Here is a 20,194-nt window from a genome sequence, read left to right as displayed (position 1 = left end):
GATGTTCATGACGGACACGAATTGTCACAGAGCCACGTCCCAAGAGAGGAATTCAAGTTACGTTTCCATATGGGAGAGTAGGGAGTGACTTTGTTGAAAGTAGCATGGTATGTAAGGAAGTGAATCCTCCTAACAGTTTTTGACATGCAGAAATAATCTAGGAGTCTTTGCTGAGAAAAATGACAATAAACCAAGTGTAGTTTTCAGTACTACCAAAAATCAAAACAAAACCCTTAAACATTTCTGAAAACCACAGAGAGGGGAAAGACTGGCTCCCAATTGAATTAATTTGCTTTGATTGTGTTTGATACACTCTAAATATTGAAACTTGCTCAGTAATTCAATCAGGTACAAAGACTATCTTGGAATTAATCTTCTTGTCAGTACCTAATTGCTTCATTCTTACCAATTTAAATAAATGGTCCTGGTGTTCAGATGGGCTCAAGGAATTCTATTTTCAGTTGAGATAACAGGACAGATGGGAGCTGGTGTCTGGCAACTCCCCACTGTTTCTCTATCACATCCCACCTGGCTATCAAAGATAAGGTTGTGCGAGTCCTTTCCAGAGACTGTTCTCTTGCCTAGAAGACACAGGGATGACGGGACCTTCCCTCCCCAGCCCTGCTTGTGCTGTCAGAAGCTGGGTAGGCACCAAAGCCAGACCAGTGTAGACAAAGGGGTGGTTGCTCATCTGTGATGTCACTTCTGTGGATGTGAATTGCTGCTGATTAAGGCACGTGCTTGGGAATCTCATTCTACCACATTCACTGTGTGATTTTGGCCAAATTATAATATATCCATGCTACAGTTTCCACATCTGTGAAACGAAGATAAGAAAGCCAACTAGCTGGGTTTTATGTAAGGTCTTGATAGGGTCTGTAAAGTCCTTAGGCCAGTGAATGGCATGCTGTAAATGATCGTTAATTATTATAGTGGTTGTCATGGTTTTTATTTTTTATTTATCTTTCTCTTTATCGTTTTCTTTGCCAGCGCTTTCTCCCTGGAGGCAGACTGAGTTAGAATACCAAATCATGTAATTAGTGAGAAATAATAATCCAGGAATTGACCGGGCATCATCCAACGGCCAAAGATCTTGTGAATTCTCCAGCAAAAGACATTTTTACCGAGCCATTGAACATCAGCCCCCTTGCAGCTCCCCGTCAGCAAAGCAAACCAACTCCCATGTTGCTTATTATGCATTTCCTGGCTCACTGGCTGATATTTTTCTCCTCAGGGTTTCACGAAAATCAATGCCTTCAACTGGGCGAAGGTGCGGAAGCTGAGCTTCAAGAGGAAGCGCTTTCTCATCAAGCTCCGCCCAGATTCCAATGTAAGTAGGTCCCAGGAGAGAGGGGGAGACCTGCTGAAACTGTGGCCAACAGGTCTTCACGTGCCTAAGTGTCTGTGCAGACAGATGGAGCCAAACAATTGGTCCATGCCAAGTTTAAAGCAGTCCAAACACAGCTACTCCCAGTAGACAGGATAAAGGATAAGTGGCGCAGATGTGTGCCTGGTGAGAAGGTCACTTCCCTAGCAAACACGGGCAGCCTCCTTCCAACAAATGACCTAAGCTATGCAGTTGCTGCATCTCCGGTCTCTGGGCCACCTCGAGACCCTCTTCAGCATTCTGCCATCTTCCAGGCATATCCCTTCTCACACAGCAGCAGTCCCCAACTCTCGCATCCCCGCTGTTGTCCCCAGACCTTTGACAGTGCATTTTCGTGACCTAACCAGGTCCACTTGCCACAGAACCTCCAGATGTCTCTTACACTGGGACTGGGTCAGAGAGGAAAGGACAGCATCTTCTTCGCCTGCCGGAAACGGGGATGGAGGAGGTAGATGATGTATTGCTGGTGTCTCCGGCCAAAACTTGGAGTGCTTTTTTTCCGTGGAAATAAAGATTATAAATGGCAGCCTAGGCTTATAGTTTAGCTACACTATAGAATAAATAGGGTTCTATGGCCTGACTTCAGAAGCAGACACCCGTTCTAAGTTGTTTTCTATGGGAAAATATGCTTCGCGTTCCAGAAGGCTGGCTTACAAATAAAGAATTGCAGCACAACTTGCCCAGAACTGTGAGGTCCCCAAAGAGTTGGAACCGTAGAGCATGTTAAGGACTGTGGTAACTTTTGTTTATATAATATGGCCACTTCAGTTGGGAGCATTCAGTGTGGGAGCAGAAAATTACTATATCCCCTTTCCAGAATCAAAGGACATGAATTTTTCAGCATTGAGTGATGCTTTTGTGCTCCAGAAAGAAATGTTCAATTCCTCTGTGGTCCCTGAGGCCACCTGGAGGCCTGAACCGTATGCTTTTTGAGAGAAAATATTTAAACTTGGCATGAACCATGAGGGTGAAAACAGGAAAAAAAAAAAAAAAAAAGAACTTGTTTCAGTTATTTTAAGGAGGCAAAAAAGAACTTCAGTACTTGGAGTTTTTTCCTTTAAGAAGGAACTATAAGCCAAATAGAATTTGTTTATGAATTCTGTCAAAAGAAATATTCTGACTTCTGCTGAGTACTCCTATTTTCTGTTAGTTCCTATAAGGAATTCTGTGGGCAAGAAAATGGTTGAATAATGACCATATTTCATCATTACGAATAACTATATCTTACTAAATATGTGAATTTATGGTCATGCTGTAATAAAATACGCAATTGAAATTCTATTGGACAAATTTGTTCTCTGTCCCTTTTCTCATTTTTCAACCCAATGTCTGTGGGTCATGGGGAAAAAATCAAAATGGTGTTTTTTCATTTTAGAGCTCATACCAGGATACCTTGGAATTCCTGATGGCCAGTCGGGATTTTTGCAAGTCCTTCTGGAAAATCTGTGTTGAACATCATGCCTTTTTTAGACTTTTCGAAGAACCCAAACCAAAGCCAAAGCCTGTTCTCTTCAGTCGAGGGTCATCATTTCGTTTCAGGTAAGGATTCTGCTTCACGTCTCACCGTTTGCCATGTGAACATTTTCCCCAAGACTTACCTTGGCTACTGCCTGTCACAGCTGCTGTGCTGTACAGTGAGGAGATGAGGTGAAAGTCAGCCCCTGGATGCTGACGGGCTGTTTGCTGGGATCATCCCGGCGGGCTCCTGGCAGACGCTTACTGTGCTCCATTTGAACGTCAGTTAGGCGTGGCCAGTCTGCCTGGCCCTAGTAAGCTCCTAACAGAACTCTCTAGTTCAGAAAGGACTTACTTTTTCTGTAGGAGCCAACGTGTCTTGTTAACATTTGGCGTAACTTCATGGAATGCTGTGTAGACTTGCCCTTCATCGGGTCCTCTTTTCACTCTGTCTTTCAGCAAATATTTGAGTATCTACTGCATGTCAGATACTCTGATAGATACTGGGTATATACCGTGAACAAAATTATCCGTTCCTTCCCAAAGCATACAGACTCTCAAGATGGTTGCTTAATAACCAAACACAGAATTATTAGGTAGTTCAGTTAATTGAACATTTCGTTGCTTATAAGGGAAATATCAAGAGACAGAATGGACATGGAAACAGTTTCTTTTAGGACCGCTTTTATTCCTGGCTAGCCGAGAAAACCCACAGATCCTCCAGTTATGGAAGGAGGGGAAGTAAAGACGACGGAGTGTTTTGTGTTTAAACGAGAACGCCTTGGTGTCTTCTCCCCCTTCACTCTCGTGGTCTTCATTTTAGTGGTCGGACTCAGAAGCAGGTTCTTGACTACGTTAAAGAAGGAGGACATAAGAAAGTGCAGTTTGAAAGGTAAGAGAAACTTCGATGCTACTTCCGATATGAGAAGCGTCATGCTCTCCAGGTAACAGTGTGATTGGTGCTAAATATCTCTCCACCCAGGCCCAGAGCGTCACAGAATTACTGCTTCACAGTCGCCTTGGGCCAGTTCCATCTTAGACAGGAGCACTGTGGGCCCAGGGGCGTTTACTCAAGAGTGAGATGAGGCAAGAAAAATGGACTAAGAGAACCAAGTAAGGATGAAGAGGAAGCCAGCAAAGGGCAGGCAGGGAAGAGGAACAGGAGATTACAGTGGCAATAAAGCACTGTAAAAACTTACTCATCTATGAGTCCTTAGATATTTTGGGATTTGAAGTGAAAGTATTGTCATAAACTTTTTAAAGTTTAGATGCAGAGAAAGAGGGTTTATTATTGCTGTTTGGTAGCAAATGCTTATAGTTCTTATTGTGTGCCAGCCACGGCTCCAAGTTCTTTGCATATATTAACTTACAGAGTCTTCACACCAGCTCTGTGAGGTCCATGCTATTTTATTCCCTTTTTAAAGATGCAGACACTGCAGATCAAAGAGGTTGAGTAACTAGCTTAGGCCTCAGAGCCGGTAGGTGGCCCCTGGTCAGCCTGCTCCCTTAAGCATTGTTCCGTCTCCCAGACAGGGGACAAGTAGAGAACCCAGAGGGACTAAGATCAGAGGGTAAAGGGGTGAGTAATGGTGAGCCAAGAACTGTTTAGTGCACGTTTAAAAAAAAAAAAAAAATTTATTGTAATATGTTTAAAAATTTTAATAAAGTACAGAGAATGCAGCAAACAGCCATGCTCCTAAGCAATAACAGTTAACATTTTAATATATTCGATTCTGGAGGGCTTTTTCCTTATCGAGCTATTGTTGTTACAGATATAGCTAATCCTCCTTCCCCCAACCAACCGCCTTCTTCCCTCCCCAGAGGCACCAACTGCCAAATCTGTGTTATTTCTCTTGTGCATCTTCATGCATCCAGCAAGAATATGTAGAATTGCTCTCATGGGGGCGGGGGTGCTTTTTTGCGTGTGAATGGATCACATTGTACATCATTCTGCATCTTGCTTTTTAAACCCTACCCTGATTTTATGGTATTATCTGATTCCCTGTTGAAAAACATTTAGGTTTGTCATGGTTTTATTTTGCTTTTGATGAAACAAACCTGCCGCTGTGACCATCCTTGTGTACTTCTCCTGATGCAGGTCTGGAGTTGTTTCTGTCTCCCTGTCCCCAGAAATGTAATGTTCAAAAGGGGCTTTGCAAACCCTATGATTTTCTTAGACGATCCACAATTAATCTTTTGAGGATCATATAAGAAGTGGCCTCGTTCTCTCTCTGACTCAGAATGCGGGTGCTCCAAAGCTTTTCTGTGTTAACTTGGAGTATTTTGAAGAAAAGCTGGATGTACACTGGAATTTAATTTTTCTGTGTGTGTGCAGTTTCATTCATTTGAGTACCTGAAGAGTTTCTAATGCTTGTTCACTGAGGAGGAGGGGACAGATAGACCAAGGGAGGAAAAGATCAGGAGAGGCGTTAGTGGCATTAAAGCCAGCTCCTTCTGCTGTTGAGTCTGTAAGTCTGTAAATTCATTCATGGGGTGAGCCTTCTCTGAACCTAACTGCTGAAAGAGGTAGCTGATTAGTGGTAATTGCCTGTGATAAAACTGATCTAGAAAATCATTACTCAAAATACAGGAATTGATTTCATATTGTCAGACCGTAGCTTGCAATTTAGAGCATGTGTCGCACCCCCCACCCCCACTCCCCCGACTTCTCCCTCCCAGTGACTTCTCCCAGGCTCCGAACCAGCTGTACCTCTCAAATGGCAGCAGGGGATTGCTGAGAACATTTTCAGGGTTTAAGTAACCCCTTGTCCCTACAAGAATTATGGGAAGGATGACTGGGTCTGTTTCCAAGGAGCATTTATACAACTATTTAGGGTACCTTTATTATTGAAGAAGTGCCTAATGCTGTTATTTTTTATTAAAAAAAAAACACACATACGCACACACCCCTAACTTTAGTTACTTATGTGATTTCTCCAAGGAAACACAGCAAGATTCATTCCATCAGAAGCCTTGCTATGCAGCCTACAGAGCCGAATTCAGAAGTGCCAAAACAAGTCAGTAATGGTGATATACTGCTACAGTTCTGTTTTTCACCAGACCGCCTCCACTGAGTTCTTTGTTTCATAGTATGCTTTCAGGGTCTTCATCCTTCACCTTTGGGGGTGCTTTATAGAGGAGAGTCTAGTTGTGTGCCCTGACTCTGAGCAGACACAGGCTCTGTGTGCGCTGTGCACCCCACAGCCTGGGCTCAGCTGACTTCCCATCCTCCCCCCGGAGAAACTTGCTCTGTTGGCCTGAACTCAGCTGAGTGGTGGCAGTGTCCAGGGGAGTTGGGAGAGCAGAGCCCATCTTCCGGCGAGTGGGCGCGCTCATGTGAAGAGATCGCGACCTGCTTTGCAACTGGCGGGTGTAGCTCCCCTTTGGTGCCAGGGTCAGAGCCTTTCTCTGGCACAGGATGGGTGGTGAGTTCCCAGGGCTCGTGTTACAGGGCAGTGGCCACAGTTGGCAATAAGAGACATTATCGCTCTTGCTCTGAGGGTGGCAAGAGCTCATGTTCCCTGGAGTTGGTGTCTGGATGGGTTTTCAGGGTTGTCTCTGCAGGAGAATAAGAACTTTGTTGAGAAAGAACATGAGGGAGATTTCATTGTGTGAATCCAAAAGGAGTCCTTCACCTGTTCATCCTCGCCTTAGAAGTATAAACAAAGGCGTTCTTTGTCATTTGTCTGAATTCTGTGTCATCACCTTGCCTTTGGCATCCGGGATGTGTTTCTTCCTCTCACTGCCTACACTTCCTCGGGAAGTCCCTGTGGCCTAGAGGGGCTCCCTGGCTCCGCAGACACTTTGGAAACCCAATCCAAGACTGTGGGTCCCAGGAAGCAGAGGCCCTACCCAAGTCGTGCTGCTGGGGACCCTGCATTGTCAGCTTCCACACCCTGAAAGATCTTTCTGGATATTGACCAAACGCACTCAGGGGTGCCCGCTGCTCGTCAGTGCTTTGTTCTAACTCTGCGGAGAGTAGCATTCGTGTGGCAATCCTTTAGCCTCTCGAAGCTTAAGGAAATGTTATTAGATCACACTCTGACATGTCTCTCTTTTTTTCCAGCTCTGGTGTAACAGTCTCCCTTTTCTCTTCAATTCCCTCATCCTTTTCTCGCCCTCACCCTGCCCAGGCTCAGCAGAGTGCCAGCCTTACACTTGGAGAAGGTGCTGACTCCCCCAGTGGCCAGAGCTGCCAGCAAGGAAAGGAACTGAAAGTTTCCGCCGAAGAGTGTGGGCCGCACCAAAGCCCTGCTCTGCCGAAAAGCCCAGTGGGTAACAAGAAGGCAGATGGAGCTGTCAAGGCGACCGCAGAGGAAGAGGAGGAGGTCGTTAAGGATAGAACCCAGCAGAGTAAACCTCAGCCCCCGCAGCCAAGCACAGGTCCAGCATCCAGGGCTGCTAGAGGCAGCAGCACTTCCATTCCTTTCATTGACTGCAGTGATGTAGATAGTGAATATGATCTTCTCAGGGAACAGGCGTCCCAGTCACGGTCCCAAACAAATGACAATTATGAGGGTGATTTGACCAGTGGTGTTTATCTGCTCTCCAGGGAAGAGAGGCGAATAGAAACTAGGCACAGGGCTTCCCCTCACTCTGTGAGATCCTCCCGGCCTCCTTCCAGAGAGTTCCTTGATGACGATTCAGCAGACATAACCTTTGATATAAGCGGGAGCCCCAGACTAAGGCATAGCTCTCTGATAGATGAGATGTTCAGGGGCTCAGGCAGTCACAGTCCCCTGGCCGCTCCACTGTCTCCTAGCAGCAGAAGTTCAAGTCCAAATATGAGTTGGGACAGGACTGGGTCTCAAGGTTATGTTTCTGAAAATGGACACGACCCTAGAGAGAGAGATGTGGGAGAAGATACTCTCCCAGGCTGGAGTCCTCATTATGAAAACAGTTCCCCCATCTTACAAAGGCCATACCTACGAAATCTTCCCAGTAAATATAATAAGTCAGAGACAGATCCACTCATCCTTAGCCAGGTAGCATCAACCCCAGAGGCAATGGATAGACTTGATGGCCATGAAAAGGGTGAACTGGCCAGCCTGGCTGGTTCAGAAGTTAGAATACTGGCTAATGGGACACCTCTCGTGGGTCCCATGTCCAAGGTCCCCATTGTGCAGTCTGTGTGTGCCGGTGGCATGGTGGACTACCTGGCTCCCTTACAAATGACCGAGGACTCCACCAGCAGTGGGACTGAATCCAGCGATTCAGACTCTGAAATGGTGAACCCTTTGAGCCAGCCCCTCATGTTTGGTAATCCAGCAGTGCTGAGTTCCCCTTCCCTGCTGAGAAGTAAGAAGTCCTTGGGTGGCCTGTATTTGAGTGAGGAGCAAGAGGAGTATGCGTGAGGTTACTAGAAGGCAGATCTTCAAATGTTGGGAACCTGGAGTCATGAGGCCAGGGTTTTTGTGGAGATTATCTGTTCCAGTGACTTGTTAGTTTTTAATCAGCATTTGCTAGAGGAAGTTTTGGACAGACACATGTTGGAATAGGGCACGCCTGGCTTCTGAAATCTTTCAGAAAAAAACAAAACAGTGGCTTGCTTTCCAAAATAGGTCCACAAGATAAACAGCAAGTCATAATGACAAGTTCCCAGGAGCTTGTTTATCTTTACTATTGAAGTTCTGGGGGAAAAAAATACTTTATAGCAATTTGATCATGCATATAATATGTTATATTTATGTGGAAATTTTCTGTGTATGTTTAATTTTGTATGCAGGCCATCCTCCCATTGGTCGAATGGACTAAATTATCCTTGAGATCCCAGAAAGGTGTTGGTTTTACTCCCCACCCCCCTTCCTTAAAAGGGTAGGGCTGCTTCTCTGTGCCTCATAAAATGAGGAATTGGCAAAATTCAAGGCCAAATGTAAGTTGATTACTAGTTGAGATCAAACGTTGGTGAAATCTTAGTCAAGAGTAATGAATATTTTAATCAGAATTTGGAATTATTTCTTCTCTCCAGACTTCATATAAAATTTGTCAAATCTTCATGAACTGTAATTTACATGGAGTTGCTGGTTTGGTTTGGGTTTGCATTAGGCTCAAAGTATTAGTTATGTCTTAGGAAGCTGTAACTCTGGCTGTCAGAATCTCTTGGTGAAACAAAGAAATACTGTTTAGTTTTGCTGCAGGAGAAAGTAAAACCTTGTGATAGGCACTTGTCACCAGGAGGTTAGCAAACTAAATGCCTGCCTTTGAATCGTGCCCAGCACAGAGGAGGACCTTTTGTGTAGTGTCTTTGCCTTGGTTGGTTTTTAGGCACATTCTTAATGCTCACATTCTCGTGAACAGTGTATTTTCTTGGAAAGTGACTTTTGGATGTTTCTCTGTGCAGGAAGAAAGCATAAGTAGAGGGAAGTGTGATTTCTTTTTAAATCTTGCCCACCTATGCCAGCCAGTGCCTTTCACCCAGCACTCCTACATTTGAGATGGAAGCGCCTGGTTTTAACTTGCATTGTTTCTCTTGGCTGCACATTTTTGAATTAGTGACATCTGAGACCTGATCCTAGAAATTTTGATCTGATTGGTATGGGGAGTCACTTGGGTACCCCTGATGGTTCCGCTAGGTAGCCAAGGGTCACTTTTCAGCCAGACAGCAATTGCCTTTTTAGATTCTAGTGGATTATGTTTAAAAAGTTACCAGAATTTTTGGCTTGCTTGCAGAGTAAGAAAAGCATCACAAATGAAATGCTTTCCTTAATGCCTGTTGTTCGGTACTTTTCAGTCTTAGGTACTTTTTATATAAAGATGAATTGTAGAATCAAATTTTTAGATCCTAAATAACTACAAAATTATTGAAAAAAGCTGTAATAAGGGTACATCCCTGATGTGCTGCCATGCCAGTGGCCTTACTGAACTCACCACGTGACTCTCATAGGAAAGAGCTAAGCCTGTTTAGGAGTAGAATTTGGCAGCAGTATGTAATGAATGGAAGTATTGACTGACTTTGTGGTTCATTGATTATCTTTCCACATGAATGTTGAGAAGTTGATTTTAAACATTCTAAAAACTTAATCCATTTGTATACAAACTTTCGTTTTATCTTCCTAATCATTTGATTCAGTGCATGATTGATGAATCAAATTGATGATTGCGTAGTTTGAAAGATGTTCATTGAAGTAGTCTGTTTATGCCTTGCTTTAAATTTATATATTTAACAGTCACAAAATTTTAAAACTAGAAGGGAACTTAGAGATCATTTAGGGCAAACCATTTTTTTGACCAGAAACCTGGTACTGATGAAGTTAAGAGACTTCCTCTAGTCATAAAGCTGTGGCCTGACAAAGCTAAAACTAGAGCCTTCACCTCTAGACTTTACTTTTTATTCTATGTGATGTCTTAATGCAATAGGACATTTTTTGTACAATATTTTAATTTTTGAAAATCTTGTATGGATTAATAATTAAAATCATATGGAGACCAAGAATCATATAGGCAGGCAATTACAGTCCATAATAGATAGGAAGAACTACTGCTTTTTATATTGTGGGGTTATTACAATTATATTTCTGCATATTCTGTTTCGATCTTAGAAAAAGGCGTCAATTTGTTATTTAAGAATTTAATCAAATGTAAGCTAAGCAGAGTCCCATTTGGAATCGTGTGGTTTATTTGTGATGACGATCTATTCAATTGTGTTTTCTTTTTACCTCTTATTATACAGCAGTCTGATAATGAAATGTGAATGTGTGATAGGTATTAACTCACCCAGAATATGATTCGATTCATCAAATTTAAACCTTCAAAGCAAAACAGGCTTCAATAATTATTATTATTACTTGCTTTATTCTAAAGAAGCGATTTTATCCAACGTATTCAAAGCGGCTCATCAGTGGTGGTGTACTCAGGTCTACACTGACAGGATTTTCCACTTTTAGGGTTACTTGTAGAGTTTTTCTCCGGTGGGTTCTTTAATAGCCAAGCAACTCAATTGTCTGCCTGTTGGCCAGTATTTATGAAAGCAACAATCCTGGTGTGACGAATGGTTCTCAGAAGGGAGTGGGTATAGTTTATTCAAAAGCCACATATCCTGAAGTGCTGAGAATATTCACTAATTTTTTCTAAATGAGCTGGCCCTGCACTCATGAAGATTCTAGACATTAGTGGGAGAGTAAATTTTAGTGTTTCTTGACCTGGTAGAGCCAGTTTGCTGAGCCAACAGGACCTCTTCCTGTGTGCAGAGGTTGAGGAAAGCCAGCAGCCTCTACCATTCCACCCCCTGTGCCTCTGCCTCCGGTGAGACTCTGGTTACCAAGTCTTTGCCTGTCCTCCGGTATCTCGCTGTGTGGCATAAGAAAGACATGCACACGCATAAAGTTGAAGTGAGCATGCAAGACGATCAGAAAGGGAGTGGGGTATGAGGAATAGGTAGTGGAGATTAGAGACCTGTGAATGCTTTCAGATTTCCAAAGGGTTTCCCAAGACCTGTCAACCAATTTTTCTGAGACAAGAGCTAATGTAGAGGTCTCCTGAATCAACAAGGAACCCAAGTCTTCAGATAAATGGCTGGTCTATAAGTAATATCTTAAGACCTTGGATGGAAGACAAACCATGTATAGAAACAAGCGCTCAAGCCAATCAGGGCTACCCCAGGACCTCCTTGTGTTAATATCTTTAGTTGGATAGTATTTCAAAAGATGTCAATTGTAGACCCTTTTGTGGTTGATTTTGTTGCTGCTTGTTCAGGGCAAAATAAAAATTTAAGAAATTCTCTTAGCATGAAGAAATGTATTTAATGAGTTCCAGAACTTAAAACGGGTTGCTCCAGTTCTTTTAACAGTCATCTGCATGCCATTCGACGATAGTTTATTAGACAGGCATTTAATTAAAGGAAGTCTGTGGTCAAGATTCTTCCCCACATATGTGATTCATATTTGGGAATTTCTCACTGATTTACCTCACCAAATTGTGCCACGTGGCCTGCATTTAAAATGTGAATAATTCCAATTTTATTCTCAAGAAATACTTTGAAGAGTCCAGCCAAGCAATGTTTAAAAAAAAAAACAAAAAAAAAAAAAAAACTAGGCCTGCAAAACTAAATCACAGCATGAGCCTCTTAAAATTTCCAAGTATACAAAATCCAGTCTGCCCTCAATTGAATCAGAAACTCAACTTGCATTATTAGCCCTAGAATCATTTTGATTGTGTTGCCAAGTAGTTTCTAAAAGAAGAAAAAATTCAAATATAAATGAAACCATCATTTTTAATTTTGTTAAAACTGCTAGGAATGTGCAAGCAGCTCCTTTTTTCATATCTATAATCAGTGTTCACATGCTTTTAATCAACTTTTTCCACTTAAAATGTTATCCCATATTCAACACAGACTGAGTTTGGTACAGTTGTAGCCATTAGTGAGTAAGTGGTAGGCCTAACCTTAAATTAAGAAATTTGAGGCCCCTGTCATTATTAGGTTTATTTTGAGTTTATATGCTTCTATCTCAATCATTCTTTGCCTAAACCCTTATTAGCCAGAATTTAAAGAGATCTCAAAGGGGTCTTCCCAAGAAAGGCTATTTTTTTCTAAATCTTCTTTGTAGTCTATAAACTTTGCTCTTCTGATAATGACCAGCTTAGTTACCTAAGGCTGGCCTTCCTCTAGTTTCATGGGATGACTCTATTTCATTGCTGTAAATTTTTACAAATCATACTGCAAAAGAGTCTTTCTGTGCAGTCCCTGCAATAGAGGAAGTTTCTTCAAACATGAAAGAGATGAACATTTCAAAATAATCAGTCCATTTGCAGGTACCTCTCTGATGAGGCTGACATTCAGCCATGTTAGCTAAGTTCATAAGAACATATGGAAGGAAAAGTACTAGTGAATGAACTTCTACAAGCAGTAAGTGATTAAAGACATTTACTCTGGCGACATTAAAGAATTTACTGGCACTGCTTTTTCCTTGTTAGTTTAATTCCATCTGTTTCTGGTTAGTTGAGTGAAATTCAATACAGGGAAATAGGGTCTCTAGTGTACACTTGCGCATACCTCTAACACCAGTTTCTGGTGTTTAAAATGAAGCCATGTCTTTTAGATCAAAATAAGCATGTCATTTAATGTTAGCAGTTCTCTTTTTTATTAAAAAAAAATAATAATGGAAAGCAAAAAAATATCCATGATGATTTGGCCTAGCGTCATCATAGATCAAAAGTGGCCTGATTGCCACCTATTTCAATACATAATTGAGAATAGCTATTTCTTGTTTCCTTGGGTTGTAACCTAGAGATTTGCAGGTATTTCTCCTATGAAGTAAAGTTGCAGATGCTTATTTGTGTGCCCTGTGTATGTTTGGGAGGAGGTGGATAAAGTCTTATTTTGGAAAAAAAAAAAGTTCCTCCTTCAGAAAAATAAATAGCGTATCACTCCAGAAAACCAATGAAACCTCTAGCATGGGGAGCTTTCTTTTCCAGTGAAAGCAATTAAACACCTAGTGGAAGCTAGGAAAGAATTCGAAAATCTTTTCCTGAAAGCTTTCAATATTGAATAAACTCTAATTTGTTCAGGGCCATTTCACTGTAGACTGAATGACGCAGACTTCAGAGCTTAGCCTAGAAACAGCTTTCTGCATCTTCTTGGCCTCTGGCGTTTGATTGTAACTTCTGGTGGAAGGTAGCTCATTTGCGTCTTCCTGTGGGTTCCAGATCAGGTTACTCTGATGTCTTGGGGTGGTTTTATATTGACCTAGGATATCTGATCTACATGTGTGTTCGAGAGCTGGTTTAAAAAGGTCAAACACAAGACTAATGGTGTTAATGCAGTCATGGGATGGTACTGAAGATACTCGAGCTTGCTACTGAGACTAAGTGCAGCAATGTCAGAATATCGAAGAGTGCTTAAAAATCACTGCAAAAGGCAACACAGACCAAGGGCACTAAGGAAGAACTATGCGCGTGTGTGTGTGGTACAAAGCATGGAGCCGTGATTAACTGTACTTTTGAATCAGAGGTGGAAGTGGTATCAGGGAGTTTGGAGGCCATGTTTCTGCTTTATCACAAATTTGGGTTCTTAACTGACTCTCAACTAGGAAACAGAAGGCTCGTTTTGGAGCCTGCCATGTTGTGGTGAAGGACGTGTCATTGCTTATGGATGAGCTTTCTGGCTCATGAAACTGAGCTAACAACTGCTTGGGGGGCAGGTGGGGGGAGCTCAAAGTTCCTGTGTAGGAAATGTCATTTGTCATTCTGCCGGCAGTGGTATATAGAAAGACAAAGATAGGTTTTCCTTAGTCCAGAACACCTGCTGCTCTCTCCACACGCATCTGCATGGCCGATGGGTTCAGTTTCTTACAACTCCCGCTTTCTGCCTGGAAAGTTGCTATGAAAACCTGACTAACCAAATCTCACAAGCTTGGCCTGTATTATTAATCCAATTTCCTCTGTTCTCTCTATGTGTATATTTAATACTATAGATAAAACATTTTATTAAAAATCTAATACACCAAATTAATTTTAAAATAGAAAAGGCTGGGGACTTCATTCTCATTTTTGTCATTTGTTTAATAAATTTAAGACATTTTTCTGTTGTTCCATTGTATGCACTGTTTTTGTCAGCATGTACCTATCTAAAAGAATAGGCTTTTTTTTTTTTTTTCAACGTTCCGTCTGTATCCTCAAAGCATGGTATACCTTCCGTTCCCTACATTATTGGAGCACTGTCTGATGTCTTTTTTTTTTTTTTCACTGCTGAATATCAAATTGTATTTGGAATACATATTTCTTCTGGAATACAGTGATCCTGTTCACTCACCAGTAAGCTTTAACATGGAGGCATCCAGAGTGGTCATGCTGGGTGGTACCATATTTTACTAAGAGTGGGAAATAGAAGGTGAATAGATGACTCGATTCTTCTGATTTCATCTCCTAACTAGCCTGAACTTTGTACCGTGAGTGCTTAGGGATGGATGGAGGTGTTTGGAAGTGAGCAGAATCACTGTAGTTAGGAGAGATGGCTCATGGAAACAGAGAGCATCTGTGGCAGTAGCTTATGTAGGGGACAGCTAACCAAAGGATTGGCTTCATACCTTGAATGGGAACATCTGTTCAAATGGGAATAGGAAACGTGATAGTTTATATGTAAGAGAATTTAGTTGTGTTTGTTCTGTTGGGGGCGGGAGTAGGCAGAATGTAGAAAAGACCCCACCTAGCTCAGCCCCAGTTTGGTTGTAATGCCAATAAGCCGTTTGGGGTTTTGATATGTACCCAAAACATAGGCTCTCACAGGTGCTGTCTGGTTTCATCTCTCCACGGCTTAAGAGTGCAGTATCTCGATAAAGCATGGATTTATTCCACCGGGAAGGTTGCTGGCTTCTCTAATAACAGTGAGTTTGGTCACTCTTTAAGCATGGAAGGCCAAATTCCTGTAACAGTGTGTGCATGGTATTAATATTTCTTGTTAATCTAAACTGAAGAGGCTTTTACTTGTCCTAACAGGTATCTTGCTGTAAAAACTGTCAATCGTAACTGTTCTTTCCCACTGATGGCTGAAGCTTTGTCCTGAATACACGATGGTATTTTTCATTGGTATGAAGCACTGTGTTCCCCAGCCCAAACACTGCGGTCACCTCTGCTACCACCACCGTGTTCAAACGAATGATAGCATTCACTATCATTTTTTCATTAGTAGCAGTTCTCTCTCTATTTTTCCACAAGTTGCATTGCCATTGATTTTCTGAATTGCTTGATGATGAACGGTGAAGTTTATGTTTAGCTGCTTGTAAAACTTTTCTTAAAGGAACTTAATCTAAGAAGCACGTATACATTCCCCTCAACAACCTAAGTTTTCAGGAAGAGGACAGCACCCCTATGATTGGTTATCCTATAACCTGGTTTTCCTTGTGGAACCTTAGAATTTCAATAAAATTTCTTCAGGTCTTTTCTCGCATTCCATCGGGTTGCGACCCAGCTTAGTTATCCGACTAGAGTAAATCTTGGGGGTTCTAGATACTACCCCATTATTTACCACAATACTGACATTTTTGATAACTGGCTTTCAAATATAGTCTCCAGAGAGAGTTCATAGTGTTTTATTTTAAAGGGAGATTATGGATTTAAAAAGAGCCTTTTAAAAAATAGACAAAAACTTATACCTGCACTGTATTTCCTATAGGTGTCTTTAGAGCATATTCTGGGTACATAGAGATAAAATACCCCTGTGTTTTAGGACCAAGTAACAGGAGACAAATCATGATAGATGATTACCAAATAAATAACTTTATTTAGGGGAATATTGAAGAATCAGCATAGATACTTTTTTTTAAGAATTGTACTTTTTAAAATTTTCAAGAGAACTTAAGAAAGCAATCTGTCTCGTTTTCAAACATTTAAATATTGTTTAACAAATCTGTGGATTACTATTTTTTAAATTATTGTCAGGTTTTCTAGTTTTCTCCTTAACAGAAAGAATAACACTTATGCAATTAATAAATGAAGATTGCCAACTTATTGGCCATTTAAAACACTGAATAGGTATAATTAAGTATTAGAAAAATTCTCTTTTCTCGCACATGTATGAGTTTCTTAAGACTTTAATACAATTAGAGGTGGCGGGTGGTTACTAGGCAGCTTGTGTCTGATCCCAAAAGTGAACATAGGCGGGAGTTTGGCTTGCTGATCGGAAACTGTGTGCCCACTGTTTATGCACCTCTGATGAAGAGCTGGTCAGGAGATGCTACAGCCTGTGTAGTGCTGTAAATTCTGCTTCCTCAGAGCAGTCAAGGAGAGAAGAATTATGAATGTGTGTTACATTTAAGTGATAGAGAAGCAAAGCCAGCTTCTGGGCTGGGTGATAAATTGAAAACTATAAATACAGCAGTACTAACTTGAAGTTCCGTTATTGTTTGTGCCATGAGAATGTGTATATTTAAAAGGATTTTAAAAACCAATTACCAGAAATGTCTCCCTTGAGAGTAGTGTTAGTGAAGCATTTCCAGTCCGTGGAGATGACAGAAACTCAGCCCTTTTGATACAGATTAATGGCCTGGGGGTGGGGTAGGAGGGGGTTGAATCATCTGGAAGAGATGAAGGATTTGAGATATATTAACTGAAAATAATAACTGAATGCCTAAAAGGCAATTTATGGGAAAAGGAAAACTAATTTTTAAAAAGAATAAGCTTTTAAAAAGAAGATGACTTTTGGAGTGTAACTGATCTTTTTCTGACCTCTTCAAATTTCTTTTCACCTATTGCCTTAATGCCCAGGTGCTTTCTCAAAAGGTCTCCCCACCCCAAATTATTTACTTACAGCCCCTTACTAAAAGAATGTTTTTTGTTGTCAATTTGTCACAGGAAAAAAAAAATGATAAAAACAGAATATCCAGGTATTAATAGGTTCATCAAATAGCAATGAATGTCACTCACAGTTTCTTCTCATCACCTAGGGCTCTGCCTTCAAAGCAGGTGACAGGCTGCATGGTTTGAACAGGCTTTCTAAGGGTGTGTAAATCAGACAGACTCATTCTATCTAACACAACTGTCTGCTTTTTTTTTTTTTTTTTTTTTTTTTTTTTTTTTTTTGTAAAATGGACTACTTCAGTGAAAACTGGTTACATGTAGTTCTGATAACTTTAGGCATTGACTCTCTGTAAGAAAGTCACTCTCACTCTTGCCCGAAGGTGGGCCCTACATGAACACTAGTTTGTACAGATTGTTGTCATATACTGGTTCAAAGTCAAAAGAGAATTTTAATTACTCATTAAGCTGCCAAATTCTACTAATTACCCTAGTCAGCATGCTTCATTGATTGCCGAACAGTAAATGAGCTACATATTTTTATTTGGACCACATCACCTATAAATTTTCAAAGCCTCAGGTAGTTTCTCTTACAAGGGGAGAAGTGGGGTAGGGATGGCTGTTCTTCATGGATGCAGCTCAGATTAGCAAAATCAAACTCCAAAGTTTGGACATTTCCTTCCTTTTGAAATGCTCATTTCTAGAATAGGCTACTTGGTGTTTAATGACTTCCTGGTCTTCCAGTTTCACCCTGCCTTACTTAGGACCCATAAGTAGACATAAAGCCAGCTGAAGTAGCACCCCAGGAATGGAAATGGGCCACCCCGATTTGATCATCCTTCAAGGCTGTATAAACACATGTAAAGCCCGTGGTTACCCATATCATTAGGCTGTGTTTAGGCTACAGCAGGCTTTACCCAACAACTTATGCCTGAGTGTGGGGTGTCCCCTACACTACCTAGGAACACAGTTGTCATAAAGTTTACTTTTAGTGTCCCATTTTCTGAATCCTGCCTCTCATGTGATCCCGTGGGGATTCTCCTAGATCACTCTCTTTGAAATATGTCCTGCCTTTTTGGCAGGGTGGCATCTCTCTCGGAACCCTACTTTGTTTGCTCTTTATTTCCACCTACCTGCTCAGTCCGTTAAATAGAAGTGTCCTCTAGGGGAGTGCACAAGGCAATGGCTTTTGACCTTTGGAGACCACCAGTGGTTGTACTTGAGTGGGTTCCCTCTTATTTTCTCCAATGCAAAAACTGCAATGCGGCAGGTTTTTATCTGCTGCTGGATGCTGTCCAGGGCCTGATTGGTACTGTCCCCCCGCCCACCACCACCACCTCCCCCTCCCCCCTTCAAGCTAGCCTTCTAACCGCTTTTTATTCTTGGCTCCAACTCTTTCAATGATGAGATGAATGCTCTTTCTGTTCCACATCACTGCAAATTCAAGGCCCAGCATGTTATGTGCTCACATAACTGTCTCACCTGATCTCACACGCAGTGTGAGAGCTGAAGGTAAGCCCCAAATTTTGCTAGATAACAGTGGACAAATAAAAAGTGACTCTCAGCAACTCACAAATGCATGAAATGTTTTGAACTCCAGACTGCCAGAATTTCTCTTTTCTAATTCCTATTTGTAGTGATAACAGTTTTCTTTTCGTGATTTTTTTTTTTTAAAAAAGAATAGTGTAGTACTTTGAAATAATTGCAGTTCTAATTGTTGTCACTATTTCTATTTTACAAGTTCCAGTTCTTTCAAATTATTGTATTCAGTTGTGCACTAGTGTCAATAAAATTGACATTTGTGAAGCAATTTCTGGCTTTTTTCTCCGGGTTTCACTGGGTCTGGTGGTGTGTGGGGTGATTGGGTCTTTCCTAACACTAAGACTTTGTTTCAATGACTGTATGTTAAATGCAAGGATTTAAATGGAGGGATTTTTACAGTATGAACTTCTCGAATCTACCTTTTCGTCACGTTTCCTAATCTTATTCTTCAAGAATCATCGTACTGCCCAATAGTCAGTGGGCAGGATGTATGCTTTTGGCTGTTTTTCTGGGTGTGGTGGCTTTTCACCTGTGTGTTGGTGACGCAGCTAGCTGATCAGCATGGGGCTGGATTGGGGCTGGTGGTGGTTTTTCTCATTCATACTGAGATCAAGTTCACTACCCAACTTCATTCTATGTTGCCCTGTCTTATAATTTCAAAATGGATATGAATGAATCCGGAGGGAGAGGATAGATGTAAAGAAAATGGGGGTACGTTCAGAAAACTGCATTTCACCTTTCTCTCCGAGATACTTGATAGTGTTTGGAGTAGCAACAAGCTGAAACTGTATAATCGAAAAATGGAGAAAGCATTTACGTTGTCTTTCCTTATAATGGTAACAGGACTGCAAGCTACTTTAACTTTAATACTGGTTCTAGCAAGTCTGCATTAGAATTTTACAGGTATTAGGTAAAAGCACTTAGGGTAGAGGTATATTTAAAATGTCTCATTTAATTTCCATGGGTTAAAGCGTTGATATTTGCAAAATTCTGTTGGCAAAGAGTTTCACGGTCACATCACCTCCTTTGGCTAACTCATGGGTAATTATATATTTTCATATTACTTAATATGGTACTCTTTTCAGAGGAATAATTAATTACCTGTCACTTTTTGACTCATAAAGGGGACTTGGGATAATGTCATGACCTCCAGCTTTGCATTTTTAAATGATCAGCTTTGCATTTTTAAATGATCACCTTTGCATGTAAATGTGATGCTAGTGTTTCTGTCCCAAACAGTGAGAGAGACATGGAGTGACATCACCAGGTATAACAAGCTTGCTTCTGTTCTTCGTAGAGTGGGGAGTTAGCTGCTTTACCTTCCTTTAGCTGTGGCCCATTGTTACGAGATGTAGTCTGTCCTCGGTGCACAGTTGTTTAGTTTCCTCTTAGTATACTCTATTTTCTAGTCATTTTCCATGTCTCCTTATGATATAGACACTGTGTCTTTCTCAAGTAATCTTAGAAACTAAGGCCGTAGTTAGGAGATGATTCTATTTGGGGATACACTGTGCTTTTAAACTATTGTAATTATTTTCTCAGCAGAGTTCCCTGCCTTATCATTAATTACATAACTGAGGTTCC

General features: G+C 41.3%; 1 protein-coding gene across 1 annotated transcript in view; it reads left to right on the top strand.

Moving 5' to 3' along the window:
* FARP1 (FERM, ARH/RhoGEF and pleckstrin domain protein 1) overlaps window positions 1-20,194 on the top strand; it is a 265,054-nt gene that overhangs the window by 202,754 nt on the left and 42,106 nt on the right. Inside the window, exons 9-13 of the mRNA XM_016123131.2 lie at window positions 1,235-1,330; window positions 2,763-2,926; window positions 3,666-3,734; window positions 5,784-5,859; window positions 6,976-7,225. Coding sequence (XP_015978617.1) covers window positions 1,235-1,330; window positions 2,763-2,926; window positions 3,666-3,734; window positions 5,784-5,859; window positions 6,976-7,225 — 655 coding nt within the window. The remainder of the gene's footprint in view (window positions 1-1,234; window positions 1,331-2,762; window positions 2,927-3,665; window positions 3,735-5,783; window positions 5,860-6,975; window positions 7,226-20,194) is intronic.

The sequence above is a fragment of the Rousettus aegyptiacus genome, unplaced genomic scaffold, assembly GCF_014176215.1.
Source record: "Rousettus aegyptiacus isolate mRouAeg1 unplaced genomic scaffold, mRouAeg1.p scaffold_m13_p_11, whole genome shotgun sequence".
NCBI classification, from domain to species: Eukaryota; Metazoa; Chordata; class Mammalia; order Chiroptera; family Pteropodidae; genus Rousettus; species Rousettus aegyptiacus.
The sequence above is the reverse complement of the archived record's forward strand: the minus strand, read 5'-3'. Positions and strand labels throughout refer to the sequence as shown.